The sequence below is a fragment of the Eleginops maclovinus genome, chromosome 6 (genome assembly GCF_036324505.1).
Source record: "Eleginops maclovinus isolate JMC-PN-2008 ecotype Puerto Natales chromosome 6, JC_Emac_rtc_rv5, whole genome shotgun sequence".
NCBI lineage: Eukaryota > Metazoa > Chordata > Actinopteri > Perciformes > Eleginopidae > Eleginops > Eleginops maclovinus.
The window spans coordinates 8,166,732-8,183,422 of NC_086354.1; the positions used below are offsets into that span (position 1 = coordinate 8,166,732).

The window sequence follows — 16,691 nt, forward strand, 5'->3', positions numbered from 1 at the left end:
GTGATCATTCTGCAGATTGGCCCATTTCAGAATAATATATATCACATGCTTTGATTATAATGATTGATGCAATAAGGTGTTTATCAAAGCTGGTAAAGGTGCAGCTAGTTTGAATTATTTTGCTCATTTTCATTATTCATTATTGTATTTATTGCCTTTAATGTGACATGTTTACATGATTTAATGTTCAAAAAGGTCTTTATTTTTCAGCAGCACCTCTTTTCGCCCTCTGTCTGACACTGTTGCTCAGAGTGGTTAGCTGGCTGGCTCTGTTGTGATTGGTTAATTGCTTAAATATCCAGCCCCTTAGCCTATCACATACAATGTGTTGGAGCGCCAGCCTGTAGTAGCATGTGTCGCAGTGTTACGTAGTGATGTCATTATGTCACAGAAGTAAACAATGTACAATGAAGGTGTTTCTTTTCAAATTGGGATGGAGGGTTTGTTCAACTGTTTATTTTTTGTGATCTGTAGTACTGTGACCCACAAAACTTTCCAAATGATGTCTTATTGTTTATTTTTCCCAGAATACACGGGAATCACACCAACATTTCCAAAAATACATTTTATAAGGCATGATCAAGACACATCACCTCAAAATAACGTCAAAAACAATGACATTCAATTTCCTCCAACCAGCTGTACAGCAAGATTAAAAACTCACAGCCACCCAGTCAGACACATAGTAAACCAGTCGGCCTATGAAAAGTTGGAACATTTTCAGTGTTGTACTTGGTCCTGATCAGCTCACACACATTTGAGGACAAGCTTCTTGGTGAGAGTGTACTTGGGTTCTGGCATCTGTTTGTAGGACAAATATTCTCCTTTGCCAACCTCCCGGTTCACACGTGTCAGCACAGTGAGTATATCATCATTATCCGTGCTGCAGAGAAAACAGAGGAAACAGGTCACAAATGATCAATGTCACTGTTCAAAAACATCAAATATGGTTCCAGATTTGAGGAAAGAGGGATATTGTATATAGTTTCTTGTGGAAAAAAGGGAATTTTTTCATCAAAAATCTGCGTATCTGAGCCCAAGTTTTTTGCAATATATATATTTTTTGTAATAGTGGCATTTCCAGGTTTTTTCTATTTGAAAACGTAACTACTGAGTGCTTGTCCTTTATGAAAGAATTTAATCTTTGGTCCAGCCTAGTTCTAAAGATTTTTAAAACTCTGCATGAAGACGTCTCTCACCTGCTACGAGCAGACTTCATCAGCTGCTTGCACAGCTCCTGGATATAGATAGAGCCTGTGGTAGTGTTCCGAAACGACTTGCAGTCCTGCACGGTGGCCATGCCCAGCAGGACGTCAGCATCCCAAGGCACCGTCTCACTGTGCAGTGGACCAGCGTCTTCCTCCAGGATCTCTCTTTCCTCCTCCTCCGCTTTAGGCCTTGGGGGCCACGGCATGGATCCTCTCTGGTAGTTGCTCCCCTGACACGCTTGGATGAAGAAGAGTTTGGGCTTCCCGGCCAAGGTGGGAGCTGCCCTGCTGGTGAAGTGCCCGGACAGTTCTCGCAGGAACACTGGCTTCCCGTCAGTCCCGTACACGCGTTCTTTTAGTCCATGGGAAAGCACGCATACCACCTGAGATCAGAAGCAGACATGTTTTTAAAAACTGTTTCTTGATTTAACTTGGATTAAGATACGATTCCCTATGACAAATACAAAAACATTGTTTGACAGGACTATTGTTTTGAAGGACTAGTTAAACCTTTTGGTAAATACGATACAATTGCCTGCACCCGGAGAGGTGGCAAAAAAGTATGCAGTGATCATTGGTGTAGTAAAGTAGATTTACTGTCATTAAGTACAATAGGGTGGTTTTGACACTACTTGTACAGTACTTAAGTAAGACTTTGTATGCAATTAAGTATCACTACTTTTGACAGCAGTAGCTCCATCTATAGGGACTTGGCTTTGGAACCAAAGGTTTCCAGTTCAAGTCCCGATCAGACCAAAATAATACAGTCACCTCCTTAGCCAACTGCTGAGGTGCCGTTGAGCAAGGCACCAAACCCCTGACTGCTCCTCGTTTGCTCTGACATCTCTCCATGTGACTGAAACAAGCATCTTCTGTGTATAGGTCCTATCCTGTGCATGTGTGATTATTGTGCTGTGTCCAACAACAACTGAGTGAACAACTGAATATACCCTTGGGCAGTGGCGGGCCGTGCATTTCACACCTAGGCCTTCAGTGATGTCCTACACAGTCCTACCTGAATTATTCCACCTCTTAATACCATCATTATGACGCCATGGCTCTAGAAACTATACATTTAGACAGAAACGCAGTATAACCGGGCGTTGCATCACCTTAACATAGTCAAGTACAACAATGTTATATTAATATTTCTGAAGCATTTATAATGAATACATCAGCATTTACAGTTAACTTAATTAATCAGATTATCTGACAAACCGCTCCTTGACACCTGTGTCTGTCACATAACGCAGGACAAGTGCCAGCTGTGCTACATTACCCACATCTGGCGTCTCGTCCACCATAACAGCGACAAAGGGTGCTTTTTTAATCTTCATTTTGATCTCTTCTCCCATCACTTCAGCAATAGCATAAATCAGGTCGTTTTGTATTTTGCCTGACGTCCCAGTAAACATGTTGTTTGTGTACAGGTGGTAATGCAAATCTGTGTTGTTCTCAGCAAGAAAAGAAAGAAGCTCCACGTAGTTTCCTCTGTTTCTGGACTCAGCGCTTTCATCGTGTCCCCTAAATGAAAGTTCCTGTTTACCCAAAAACAGGACACAATCAATCAGTCTTTCAATATTTCCCTATTTTTGTTCACCCTTTTGTTGTGGAGCTCCGTTTCCCTGCGCACTTGTTCGTTGAGCTGTAGATCCACTCGGGTGTCCCCAAAGGTTTTCAAAAGCACCAGTGCTTCCAAGTGCCCAGCTGTGCTTTGGTGTCTCGTTGCTGCCTTGGTTAGACAACTCAAGTTTGCAAATTTAGTGTGGCTCCAAACACCAAATCGATCAGTTGCAAATACCAGGCATTCCCGGCAGTACAATTTGCAGTGCCTCTCGGAGGCTGTGAGCCAGGGGTACCGCTCGTAGTTGCCCTGCTGTGCTAGGCTCGCTAGCGTTGGAGTTGGTCGTTCCCTTTTCAAGATGTGTAGCTTTACTCGAAAAGTTCGTTTTGAAAATGGCGTTGTAATTATATCTTCTACCAAATAGATCTCTTCTCCTCCTTCAGCCATTGTGGGTTGAAAAAAATAGCTTGTAGAAATCTACACAAATTAGCTCGCTCAAGTTCTAGTTCTGTTTGCTAGCTTTGCCCATAGACTGTATGGCTCTGCCTACTGCCTAGCTCTGCCTCTCAATAGTGCGTATCCAATCAGAAGATGTGCACGTGCTAACGTTAGCGTACGCCTGCTAGCTGGCCCGTTGTCGCCACCTCGAAATCTGATTGGTTAACGCCACAGTTTTGTTTGCGTTCACTTTAAGCTACAGGCGCCCGCACTGTTGATTCTGAAGGCCTAAGGGCAGATTTCTTTGACCCTAGCAACACATTATGGCTGAAATATGATTGGATAAAAGCTCTAACATAAAGGCCAGCCCTCCAAATCTCGTTCTGAGGCTGGAAGCAGTGCAGCCAAGACGAACGCTATAAAATGAAGAGAATAGACTATGGGGAATAATTGAATATGTATTTGTGGAAAAAATATATCAAAATTTAATTTATATTCTGTTGATGTTTAGGCCAGCAGAGAAGGCCTTGCTGGCCCTGACGGCCCACCACTGCCCTTGGGGATAAATAAAGGGTCTTCTTCTTAATAAAATCTGAGTTTCAACCCAAAATCAATATTTATTATTTTCCCTCCTACCTGTAGTTCTATTGATCAAGCTAAATTCAGTTGCCTCTACAATATAATGGGAACTAGAGGGCATCCGGCTTGTGGAGCTCCAAGTGCCATAAAACAGCAGCAATGTCTGTTTTCAGAAATCATGAACCGGTAACTGATAAGAACCCACTAACCTTGTTGTGAGCATTTCCATCTAGGAACTGTACTCTTTCTATGTAAGGTCATGAGACTTTTCAAGAGATGCATGTCGATTTATAGCAAGCAGCTAGCTAGTAAGCTTGTGTTACAGACTAGCCTGATTCTGCCCACAGCACTTCTAAAGCTCTCAAAATAACATATTATATCTTGGACGCTTAATGGTGTGGTTTTATGTGCCGGATTGATTCTTGCTTTTGGATATAACTTTCTATTCCATAAAAATAAGAGGTATTTATCTTCTCAATTAACATTCCAACTGTAAAACTATTACTTTAAACCATGAAAAATAAAGTACCCATGGCTGTCACAGAGTGTATGGTCTGAAGGTGTGTGGCGCTGCTCACCAAAGCATCCTCATTGAGAAAGCTCCTTTTCTGCAGTGTTTCTAGTTCCCTTTTCATATCTGCTGCTGTTAAGTTATCGTGCACCAGCACCTGGAAGCCGATATCGGTGAACACTGTGCGCAGAGTCTCTGTGTCACATAAAAGAGACAAATTAAATCATACAAGTAGATTGTTATAATTTTATACCATCAAATGTGTTTGAGGCCCTATAATGCTTATTTTCAGGTTCATATTTGTATTTTGTTCCTCTCCTGTGACATGCTTTAATGTTCAAAAAGGTCTTTATTTTCTCATACTGCCTGTTCTGCAACACCTCTATTCACCCTCTGTCTGAAACCAGAGTCCAGTCGGTTCTGATTGGTAAGCTGGCTGGCTGTTTTGTGATTGGTCAACAGAGATGTCCAACCACGTGTGTACAATGTGTTGGAGCACTAGCCAATAGAAGCGCTAGTGTTATGTAGTGATGTCACTATGTTATAGAAGTAAACAAAGGACTACAATTGAGTTTCAGGAAGGGGTGGAGTGTGGGAACTTTGTGATTTTAGCCTATGCAGATAATTTACACGCACAAAAACCTTTATAAAACACAACAGGAAAGAGACAACCCCAAAAAGCATAATAGGGCCTCTTTAACTCTGAATTGAAAATCAGATCATATGTGTTTTTCAAATACAACGATGCATACTCGCGTCCTCCTGCGTCCCATTTCGTTTTAACAGCGTTGTTCCCGGGAAGTCCTCATTATTGAAGACCACACACAAACCACGTGGCACATGAGTCAGAGCGTAGTAATCGTTCTAAAGCACACAAGCATATCCACATGATAAACAATGTTGTTTAAAAGAACAAAGGAGGGAGGGGTATTTGTGTTTGTGGGAATGGTAACCTGATCGGGAAGAGAGGACGACTTCGTGTTTGCTTCTGCATCGGAGCAAACACTCGCCTGTCCATCTGAAAAACAAAAACAGTGGACTCTTGTATTTGTACGATAACAATTACATTGAATATCTGTAGAAGCGAAGAGGTGGAAGGCTAGTATTTAGGGGTAGTTATTCATTGTGAATAATAACAGACTTACTGCTGGGCTGAATCTCAGATATCGACACATTGACAGGTTGGGTGGGCCGGGTGGTGTTTGGGACCCCCTGTTGGAAGAAGAGAGTTCCAGTCCTCAGTTAACTGGCTCAAAATAGAAATAACTGTATACAAACACACACTAATACACACCTGGTTATCCATGCTGTGATGGGAAGTTAATCTCTGGGGGGGAAGCTGGGTTACCCCTAAAGTGAATACAATCATATCATGAATATTATTATCTTGCAAGTAGTGGTATCAATCAGATAATAAATGTCAGTGTGTTAATGATAATAATTATCTGTGATTAATCCTGATGATTGGCAAGTTTAAAATACTAGTATTTACAAACTGGTAATAGACATCAGAGGGTTTTTCACTTTATAACATGATTTCTGAATTATTGGTCCAACAATTTTTGGCCTCGACAAAGTAAAAACAATGTTTTGAATAACTTAAAAGTTTCTAGATTAATCGTTGACAGCCATAGATTATAAGTGACAACGTCTTGGCCAACATTTTATATTGTAGCGTTCGTGGCTCCGCTGCACGGGTGGCTAACTAGTTCAATGAGGAGGACACGAAGGTTTTAGTTGAACCGGTGAACCGGGTTTTACTACCCTACAACAGACTAAATTCCGGGGTTGGAAGACTGCCCAAAACAACAAAGGCTAGATAAGGTAGGCGGCAAAACGTGCTTGTCCAATTGTCTTTTTCTCTCACTCTCCCGCTATCTCCCGCTCCGCCGCTCCAAACTCCTTCCGGTCTCCTTCTCCCACCCCCTTTTTCTACCTGACCTATCCGGCTAACTAGGGCAACGTCTTCCCCCCAACAATCCTTCCCCCCTTTGTGAGTCTCTCCCCTGTCAGCACTGCAGGGTCGCTACAATATTTTAAAACGGCAGTACAGTCTGAAAAATACCTCTAAGCCAAAACCTGTATAGCACTGTCTTGGAAAAAGGCTCGCAGCTCAAGCATCACTCAATGGTTGCGAAAGACGCTGTCAGGCCTCCCATTGGAGAATATATCCTGTAAATTAAGGTCCAGACAGCATGTGTTTGAGAATGTATCGAAGCCCTTCATTGATCGTGTAAAGGATCTGAATTTATTTACCTTGTATTACACAGACGAAGCATGTTTATTTTTGTATTGTTGTATAAAAAATCTTGAAAAAAGATCAAAAACAAAAGTGTTAGTTGAAGAGAACCGCCTGTGTATCGCAAGATGCAACCAACAACTGACTGACAGTGGAGTCTTTAGAGTAAACATGTTCCAACCCTATCAACAAAGCAACAAGTTTCATATCTCTCTTCTTTTTATAACATTTTGACCGTTTTCTTCCTTATATGGGCATCGAATCTACAGTGAACCCAGACACACCAGACACTGACTCCCCACTGCCTTTGCATTTCACTACACTCTGTGTGCTGCATGCTATGGTTGCATGCTATGGTTGCATGCTATGGTTGCATGCTATGGTTGCAGGGACATAGCGCAGGCCACACAACCTGTCCTCTGCCTGACCTTTTCTCAAAACACGCTTCCTGGCTCATCGTAAGATGTCACATGCCTCTCTTCTTCTACAACTTACTTAATCTGTATAAATTGTAAAAGAAACACAGTTCTCTTCTCCAACATGATCAAATTTGTGTTTCCTCCATTCTATAATAAAAAAGCACTTTTTAAAGGAAAGTTAGCTTGAACATTTATAATCCAACATCTGAAAGTGTATGTGTTATACCCTCCATGTAGCGCTGTAGGATTGAAGCCAGTTGTTGATCCAACTTCTGCAGTATCTCATGCAGCTCATGCAGATTTGTGTTTGAGAGTGACCCAGTCTTTTCCATTTCAGCAAACACATCCAGTGATGTCTGTAATTAACAGAGGAGAAGTCTTGAAATGATTCAAGTCCAGTAATAGTATTGTTGCAGTGCACAAAATCAATCTAAAGAAGAAGCAGACTTTATGTTCTACCACAATGGGGAAATATCTTTTTCCACTCTGGTGTTTTTTACACACATTTCCCACAGGGCCGAGGAGGTGAACTGGCACCTCTCCAGCTACACTGAGTATTTTCCGATCCCATCGGGCCATGAACGGGCGACCCTTCGGTACAAGTCATACAGACTGAGCCACTGCCACCCTAATCTAATTATATACAGTAAATACACAGAGATTTGTTCCAAAGAGGTAGTATTCATGTTAATGAATGCACGTTGATAGCAGGGAAAGCTTGATACTACTTTTTCATTCCCCATAATTGCTGACACCCAGACGAATCAGATTCAGATTTTACCATTTCTTTATGAAGCAAGCTGTTACTTATGAATGCAGTTTGCTTAACTACATCATCTAAAAAACCATCACGAGTTAAGTGTGAAACAAATATTCTATTCTAAATTCTACATAGCCTAGTTATATGGTTTTTTAATTATTGAACATTTTTGACACACAGACCTTTGTAGGAGTAGTAATATTCAGCAACATTCAAAATACAAATACAAGTTCAACATTGTGCAAAAATGAAAATCTGAGTATTCAAAATATGAATTATATAATATAGTTAAGGAATTAAGAAATAATTCTAGTGTAAACACCATATCTAACTCAACAATAGGTGTACCCTATGTCTAGATGACTGTTGTTGATGGATTGTAAGGCTAATTGATTGCACTTCTTTTTCCTCTGTGCAGCACACATTATTCAGAGGGTAATCACAACGGCTTTGTCCATGGTTTAGCTTAGTGTTGATTTCTTGCCAATAATTCAGAAATCATGTCATGAAGTAAAACATCCTCTTTCTTTTCTTTATTACAAATACACGTGTGTTTGTTTTACCTCTGCCCAAATACTAGTAAATAGTAGCATTTTAATCTTAAGTTTAATCATGATTATGTGGGTTTGTTCTCACCTTGCATGCCTCAGTTTGTCTTCTGCCCAGCTTGTCGCTCAAAAGGAACTTCAACTTATCAAAGTTTTCCTCAGTCATGTCGGCATAGATTCTGTACAGCGCCACCCTGACAGAAAGAGCAGTATAGTGAAACACAAACAGGAGAAACCAAAGACACATTTATGGATACAGACTTTGCCAATCAAACTGTATTTGTAATCCTGTTATTTCCTCCAGTTACAGTAAAGATGTACCTGTATTCTGACAGCATTGGACTTGCGTCTGTTTCTTCTGGTCTCCAGCTGTTCGTCTCCAGCCGGTTGAGGAGATCGGCTCGCTGGATGGTTTGGAGCAGCTGACAGAGGAAGGAATAGTCCTTCAGCAGATCTTGTTCTTCTAATCTCTCAAAGAGCTTTTTTGCATTATTGATCTGTGTGAGAACAACCGAGAAACACACAAATAAACCTTCGAGAAGACAAACAAGGTGCAACACCTCAGAAAGTTTTCCAAGCAATGATGGAAGAGAAGTTAGGACTAAAAGGGAGACGTTTATTAAATGTAATGCAAGGGAAGTGGTGTTTGAAGGTAGAGAAATCAAAAAAGCAATTTTTGCTAAAAAATAGCTTTTTTTTTTACATGTCTCTACTTCTTTAGTTTGTCTTGAATGAGGCATTTTGTGAATTTTGCTTGATGAAGCTGACATTATTATATTAAAGTCATTATTAGTCTAAAAATGATAGAACTACAGGTTTTACCATACAACATTTCTTTTTGGTCAATGTAGCAAATAGTTAACTATGTAATAAAATTCGACAAAACTGTCCATAGTTAGGGGTCAATAAGACAGGAAGTGGAGGAAGTACACAGATTCACTACTAATCAAATTACTGATACCACAGTGTAAAAATAAAAAAAGTCTTACATTGAAAATGTTACTTCAGTAAAATATAAGTATAATAGGGAAAGCGCAGTGAAGTATTAAGTGTTAGGGTGTTTTCACACTTGGTCCCTTTCAGCCCTTTAAACAAACTCAGATCGATGATTTAATGACATTTTTTGTCATTAAAGTGTCATTGGTGTAAAAAACATGTGAATGTAAGAAAAAAAAGACATGGATTTACAAAATACGATAAGGCAAGTTCATTTGTCTTTTTAAATGTATGCTTTATGCAAAACATGAAGTAAATGTATGAACATACTCAATAAACAAATAAATACAAAATATATAACAAAAAACATATTATTTCCTCAATTCTCCTGTTTCTTTATTGCAATTCTGTGTACGTTTTTTTGCTAAAATCTTAATTTGTAGTGCAATTAATACTGTATTTCCCTCTGAAATGTGACGAGTTACAATTAGAAAGTGGCATGAATTTAAATGACTCAAGTACAAGTATCTCAACATTGTGTTTATGTACAGTACTTGAGTAAATGTTTTTATAGTTACATTCCATCTCTGAGTAGCAAATATGTGGTGCTCACCCCTTCCAGGCGTCTAATGTTGACAACATCCCGACACAAGAAGCAGAGAGCAGCCACCTCCGAGGACTCCAGCTGCTCATCGATGTGAGACAGCGTCAGTCTGTCCATGTCACCAGCTGGGACACACGCCTGGTGCTCAGCTCACTGCAATACTGCCCTGCTATTAAAACACAGGACACGGTTAAAAGTAAAGTGGCCAGTTGTAAGAAGAAACAAGGAAAAAAGAACAAAAAAAACATGAGCTTGAAATAATGGCAAATTACCACCTTTATACTAAATGTGGCTGTAATTAAAGAAATAGTAATTTTTGACCATAAATATATCAGCAAGTACAGTAAGATCAATGTAGACATATTGTTTTTTACTTGTATGCAGTCAAACTTCCTCGGGCAGGTACTTTAAATGATTAAAAATATATTTTAAAGTGTATTTGTGTGATATATATTGGTTTATTAATAATTTTATACCTTTCCATCACTTATTTTGGTCTGGATTTAAATGTTTACTGTTAATGTAATAATATAGTTGTTATTTTTATAGTGAAAAAAGGGATTCCAGAACAATTGGAGTCAAAACCAGGTAGCAGCTTTTCCAATATAGGTCAAATATTTAAATTCATAAAAGAAAAAGTTAGTACATTTTGTGACAGACTTAAAACAATACATGTGTGAGTACATTGTAGCCACTGACATATTTATTTGTGACAATCTTTTTACGCAAAATAGCTGACAACCTGAATGTAAAACAACTTTAAAAGATAAGGGTGGAAATAAGGAATGTAGTAGTGTAAAACGGTATTCCCCTCACTGGACTTTAGCCATAAAACTCACGATGAGTTAGCACAATAAGGTCAAGGAAAAAACAGTCCTGTTGTTCTTTTTGTTTTTTTACTTAAACAAAATAAAATGAATGAATAAATAAATAAAATAAGAACGTTTTGGCTTAGTCCTTGCTGGCAACACAATTGTAATGCAAAGTCAAACCAGTGTAACGTTGACATACGACTTTTAGCTTGTTCAGCCTTTACATCTACAGTAGCTAACATTGGAGTACAGGCTGTGTACATTAGCTAGCCACACGCAGCTGAGTTGACTGCTGCTGACGTTAACACTTACCACTGTCAGGCTACGTCTTGGAGGCGAAAAGTTACCTATTTTGTAAATAAGTTTGAAAAATTGCTTTTTGACAGAAAAAAATCACAAATGAAGTCTAAAGTTGTAGCAGTTGTTTTTCGTGTCTTGAGCGATTGCCCGCAGCTCGCTGGTTTCACTTTCAGAGGAAAAGAGTGCGGGTTTGGTTAAACAATGGTCACTTCCGCTTACAACCTTCAAAAGAAAACCTGTGTTCATGGTCACTGAAGACGCAAACACTGCACTAGCCTTCATAAAGGGGTCCAAAACTAAAGTATATATAATTTAAATAGTGCTGTAATTCTTCTTTACTATTTGGAGACGGTTAGAACACAACTTTTTATAATGTAATGATTTGACAATTTTATTTTGAAAACTTGCTTTCTTGTTTGGTTGCATAACTGATGAACATTGCTCAGACATGCCTTAACTGCTTTCACTATAGTAGGTCAGGGAACCAACATACAACTACAAATAATATTTTAACCAAGTCACTTTATTCACATCACTAAACTTTTTAAAAGGAATATCAGAAAGCTGAACAACTAGTCAGGGAAAAAATAACAATAAAGACAACATAAAAATTCATTATCAATTTAAAAGCTTCAAAAAGGCTGTTTTAAGCACGTGAGCCCCTTGGTGTGCTCTCTGATTTAGAGGGTTTTGAGGCTTGGTTTTGGAGGATGACGGGAGGCAAAAGGGAGGAAGTAATCTCTGGCAAACTGAAAGACATCATCTGGTTTCCTCAGAAGCAAAAACTGCAGGAAGTCAGATATGAGGGCTCGGATCTCTGGATGCTGTCTCAAGTAGGAGGCATGGTCTGCTTTCAGCTCCTCCTGCCCCAACGAGACATGAACACAAATTCATATTCTGTTTCAGTCAAAGGATTTATGGGTAAAATGACGATAAGATACATAGTTTTAGATGCATGGGAGGTAAAATTATAATTTATGTACCATCTAACTTAAATAAATGTACTACATGAGAACATTATTGGTTACCTTTCTGTCCAAGAACTTGGAGCACATCTGCATGTCTTCTTCCCAAACCAGAGGGATCTTCTCAAACCCTATGCGCACGCACACACACACACACACACACACACACACACACACACACACACACACACACACACACACACACACACACACACACACACACACACACACACACACACACACACATTACTCTGTTTCTTTGGAAAACAAAGTGTTTAATGTGTGTGTTAAAGTGAATACCTTTTTCTGTATGCGATGGCAGCTGCAGAAGCCTCATGGTGAGCGGCGATCCCACCTGGACTCTGCTGGCCAAATGCCTGATCAGAGAATATAAACTGCTCAACCAAAAATAATTTACGAATAATAATAATAATAATAATAATAATAATAATAATAATAATAATAATAATAATTCACTTGTTTTCTGTAATAAAATGAATAACAGAGAATAAACGCAATAACACGATGAGGATGCTGGGTATTTTACTGATGGCCACTCAGTCTGCATGCACATACACTTGAAATACAACTAAAAAAAACATAGATATTAACAATACAAGGAATGCGTTTTCTCCTTCTTGCACTTTTTCATATACATTTTTTGGATAAAAATCACATATAATTGAATTAACTTTTAATTGCACCATATATGCATCCCTGGTAGCCAAATCACAAACATGATGCTATTGCCTTTTGTTTTTTATTTTATAAATGCAAATCACACTACAACACAACATTTTTAGAAATGTAATTAATCAAGTCATTAAAGTCACTAGGGTCTCTATTATGCTTTTTGGGTTTCCCTTTCCTGTAGTGTGTTATATAGGTTTTGGTGCATGTCAATGGTCTGCAAAGGCTAAAATCCCAAAGTTCCCTCCAGTGGAAGTTTCTCTCCCACACACACCCTGCCTGAAACGGCTCCATTAGACTCCTTTGTTTACTTCTGTAACATAGTGACGTCATCATCTAACATTCACGTTTCTATTGGCTAGTGCTCCAACACATTGTACGTGATAGGCTAAGGGGTGGTTAAGCAGATGGCCAATCGCAAAGCAGACTGTGGTCTGGTTTCAGACATAGGGTGAAAAGATGTGCTGCAGCACAGGCAGTATGAGAAAAGTAAATACCTTTTTGAACGTTAAAACATGTAAACATGTTACAGTGGAGGCAAAGAATACAAATATAAAACCGGAACATTAGCATAATATGGCCCCTTTAAGGAGCTGTAAACAACAACAATTCTAACAGTATTAAATTAACAGTAGTACCCTGTTTCATCCACAGTGTTGGGTATTGGGACCAGTATTCTTTGAGCTTACCCGTCAGCCAGGAAGTAGCACTGCCAGGTAGTGGGGCTGTCCTCCACAGAGTCAACGATCCTCTCCAGCCCAAATACCTCCAGAGTCTCACCCCCAACCTCCAGCTGCTTCAGACCCAGCTCGCTCTGAACACAGAGAAACTGCTTGAGTCATATTATGAAAACGCTTCGGTCCCAGCTGTGTGTACCATTCTTTTCCCTGTTTCCTTTGGGTTTTGAGCTTCTTGCATCATTTTAGATTTTGCAGCGTTTCATTTATGCAGCATTTTTAGTAAACCCTGCGCATGTTTCGTGAAGTTAGTGAAGATGTGTCTTTGTTCGCTTGTGTCTGGGCACATTTCTATTTCCATCTTTTTAATAAGTGGAGCAGGTTTCTCCTAGTGTAAGTGTTTTGGGCCATTGTAGCATGTTTGCACCTGTCGGCCACCGTAGAAATCAGCACTCACAAGTTTTTAAGTTATTAAATGTCCAGTGACACACACACACACACACACACACACACACACACACACACACACACACACACACACACACACACACACACACACACACACACACACACACACAATATAAATATGCAACATTTACATTTAGTAACGCCTGTGCTCCTTGTGAACAAAAGTAGAGAAATGAAAGATGACCAAGATGTCTTACCAGCATAACAACTTACAAAAGTGTTGTGTATGATGTGTAGACCCTGGTTTAAGGATATGAAGGTCATGTTTTCTGGGACCCTCTTCTTAAGAGCGATTAGGCGCATCAGCAGAAAGTTGGACCCCTCTGTAACCAGCCCTCTGAGGGTAGACATGGGATAAGAAATGCTCTCCTTTGTCGTCTCCTGGACACACAATAATAACACTTTACAGTTATGGCATGAGGGATGATTGAACCCTAATTACGTGTTGTTTAATCAGCACTATGGACACTTGATTTCTACTCTGTGGTTTACTCACCCCTCCTACAGTGGTAACTTTATCAATCATCATCTGCCCGTCATGCTGCACCATGAGACACCTCCTGTCCAAACTGTGGTCCTCAAGCTGGAAACAGGTTTCAATGTGTTTTAAAAATAAAAACAGAAGGAGAGTTAGGGCAGTCAAGCACCCTGATACAGTGTTCTCCCCTTTATGTGTGTTAAAATTTAAAGTGTGCAATGACCCACCTTGACATACTCATGGAAATCTTCCTCAAGCACCTCCAGGTCTGTGGCTATGTAGGCTTAAACCGACAGGATTAAGGAGATTAAAATAAGGTATCATGACACATCTGTTAAAAGACAAGACAACTGTTGTCTACCTGTCTCTGCCCGCCCTCACCTGTCACTGTAGTGCCACAGGGGGAGTCATCGATGGCTCCTTGGCTCTGAGCATGCAGCAGCATACAGGGCTGATGGTCTCTACGGGCAAACTCCACCGTCACACTGAACTTCCCCAGGTCTCGGCCGCTCTCCGACACAGTCACCAGAGTGTCTGCAAACACACACTTCAGCAGCTCTGCAGGCTCTGAGAGGAATGGGGGGGGGGGGGGGTACAGTTTGATAAGTGCACAGTTTGAAATATGTCTCGAGAATAGGTGGACGAAGTATTCAGATTCTTTAGTAAAAGTAGTAAATACCACAGTGTAAATACTGAAGTAAAAGTACTGATTGCAGAAAAAACTCAAATTGTGAAAGCAGCATATCTTCACATTTAGGTAGCTGGAACTGTGAAATATGAATTATTATTATTATTATTATTATTATTAATAAATACAAATCTAAGTTAAATAAGTATTGTTTGTCAAAATTAGAATGTATTTAGTAACTAGTAAATACATTTGTAAAATAAATATAGTGGAGTAATAAGTACAAAATTGGCTTCCAAAATAGAGTAGAATTATTAGCATAATTTCAAAATACTAAAATACTGTTAAGTAGAAGTACCTACACGTTTTACATAACACAAATACATGAGTATATGTACTTAGTTACATTACACATCTGATTAATGGCTTATTGCTCTATTGAGACAATTGGCAATTCTGAGGTGGTGTCAAAACCAGGTGGTGCATACAGGCGTCCACCAAGTTGACGCACTCGACTATCATTTAAACTCACCGATGCTGGACAGGAAGGTGAGAGCTGATTCCGAGGCTGCTACCTTTACTCCCTCGATCCCCGCTAAGGCTCCGGCGAGAGGCTCGTCTTCCAGTGGGGCTTCCATCTTTAACGCTGTTTTAATTTAATGTCAGACACTAATGCTAGTTTTTTTTTAAAGTCCCACGGTAGTTGTTAAGAGCGTTGTAAGACACACTTATGTTGAGGCGAACTGGTTATTTTTGTAGTTTTAAGGCAGGCAACCTTTTTAATGTTAGTCCTGTGCAGCCTCTTTTCCGATACACGGAAGAGTGGTCTAACATTTGAGTTGTCAGGGCAACGACGCTTCAGCACAGTAATGAGGAGTGAGTATGCGCAAACCAATTCTCTTCAGAGCAAACGCACACACACAAACAGTGGCGGTTCTAGGCCAATTCTACTGGGGGCGGGGGCAGGCTGGGGCCAGTTATTTTATTAGAAGGGTGCAAGAAACGCGGGTTAGAAAAGACAAAGACAGTATAAAGTAGTTACGATTATAAAACTTTAATACAGAAATTGGTATTTGTTTCTGTACAGATATTTATTTCAGTAACTTTAAGTTACAGTTCTTTGTTTCAGTAACAACTTTGTTTCAGTAGTTTTCTTTTTTCATTCACAGTATTTGTTTTAGTAACTTAAGTTACAATATTATTACATTACATTAACAGTATACTTGTTACAAAACCGAATGTAATGAAAAGTTCAATCTCCATTGTTGGGGTTCCCATACTAAGATAAATAATTAAAACGAAAGTTAATATAATCAAATATAATCATGTATAACCCACAATGAAAATGTATTATATTTCACGCTGCATATATAAAAGGTTAACGGTTTGGAGAGTTGACAGAGGGACTGTAGGGCCTGGTATAGTTTATAACAGTGGTTCTCAACTGGTGGGTCGCAGACCCTTTTTGAGTGGGTCGCAGATACGCATGTGAAAAATATTGAAGGCCAACCTTTATAATGGTGCGCGTGCAATAGCGGTTTGACCGGAAATGTCAGAGAACAGAAACCGTTTTGTTCAAGATTACGGCATGTTGGTGCAAGTCCCCATGGAGAATAACTTTGCAGTAGAACTTCTCTTGATACATCCATGTGATTTAACGTTTCTTTTTTTCTAATAACGAAAAATTGTGCAGGCTTTCATTTTGACCCACAGAACAATGGGGGCTATCTACCCTTATTGAAATGCATTCACACAGATTCTCCTGTTTCCCCTTCTCTCTGAGGAGCAGCAGCTTCAGCTGTCAGTATTAAGTAGTAACAAAAGATAAATGGCCTTAAATATTATTAAATATATCGGGTAATAATAG

General features: G+C 39.5%; 2 protein-coding genes across 3 annotated transcripts; both read right to left on the reverse strand.

Annotated features, from left to right (window-relative positions):
- Nucleotides 1–500: 500 nt before the first annotated feature.
- On the reverse strand, nucleotides 501–11,101 carry casp8 (caspase 8, apoptosis-related cysteine peptidase). 2 transcript variants are annotated; one of them, XM_063885330.1, is made up of 12 exons: nucleotides 10,931–11,101; nucleotides 9,816–9,975; nucleotides 8,588–8,763; nucleotides 8,355–8,460; nucleotides 7,185–7,314; nucleotides 5,595–5,650; nucleotides 5,446–5,512; nucleotides 5,254–5,318; nucleotides 5,053–5,164; nucleotides 4,368–4,495; nucleotides 1,200–1,591; nucleotides 501–883 (listed from the first exon to the last, which is right to left on the reverse strand). In XM_063885330.1, exons 2-12 carry the CDS (start codon nucleotides 9,921–9,923, stop codon nucleotides 748–750), a joined length of 1,476 nt encoding a protein of 491 aa, XP_063741400.1. In that variant the 5' UTR covers nucleotides 9,924–9,975; nucleotides 10,931–11,101; the 3' UTR covers nucleotides 501–747. The 2 variants fall into 2 exon arrangements, with proteins under 2 accessions (XP_063741400.1, XP_063741401.1); XM_063885331.1 differs by having other exon boundaries at nucleotides 9,816–9,972; nucleotides 10,931–11,091.
- Nucleotides 11,102–11,335: 234 nt separating this feature from the next.
- catip (ciliogenesis associated TTC17 interacting protein) lies at nucleotides 11,336–15,822 on the reverse strand. Its single transcript, XM_063885336.1, has 9 exons — nucleotides 15,357–15,822; nucleotides 14,578–14,763; nucleotides 14,424–14,479; nucleotides 14,215–14,301; nucleotides 13,932–14,099; nucleotides 13,263–13,387; nucleotides 12,184–12,260; nucleotides 11,947–12,014; nucleotides 11,336–11,781 (listed from the first exon to the last, which is right to left on the reverse strand). The coding sequence occupies exons 1-9, from the start codon at nucleotides 15,460–15,462 to the stop codon at nucleotides 11,599–11,601; spliced, it is 1,056 nt and encodes a 351-aa protein (XP_063741406.1). The 5' UTR covers nucleotides 15,463–15,822; the 3' UTR covers nucleotides 11,336–11,598.
- Nucleotides 15,823–16,691: the final 869 nt, after the last annotated feature.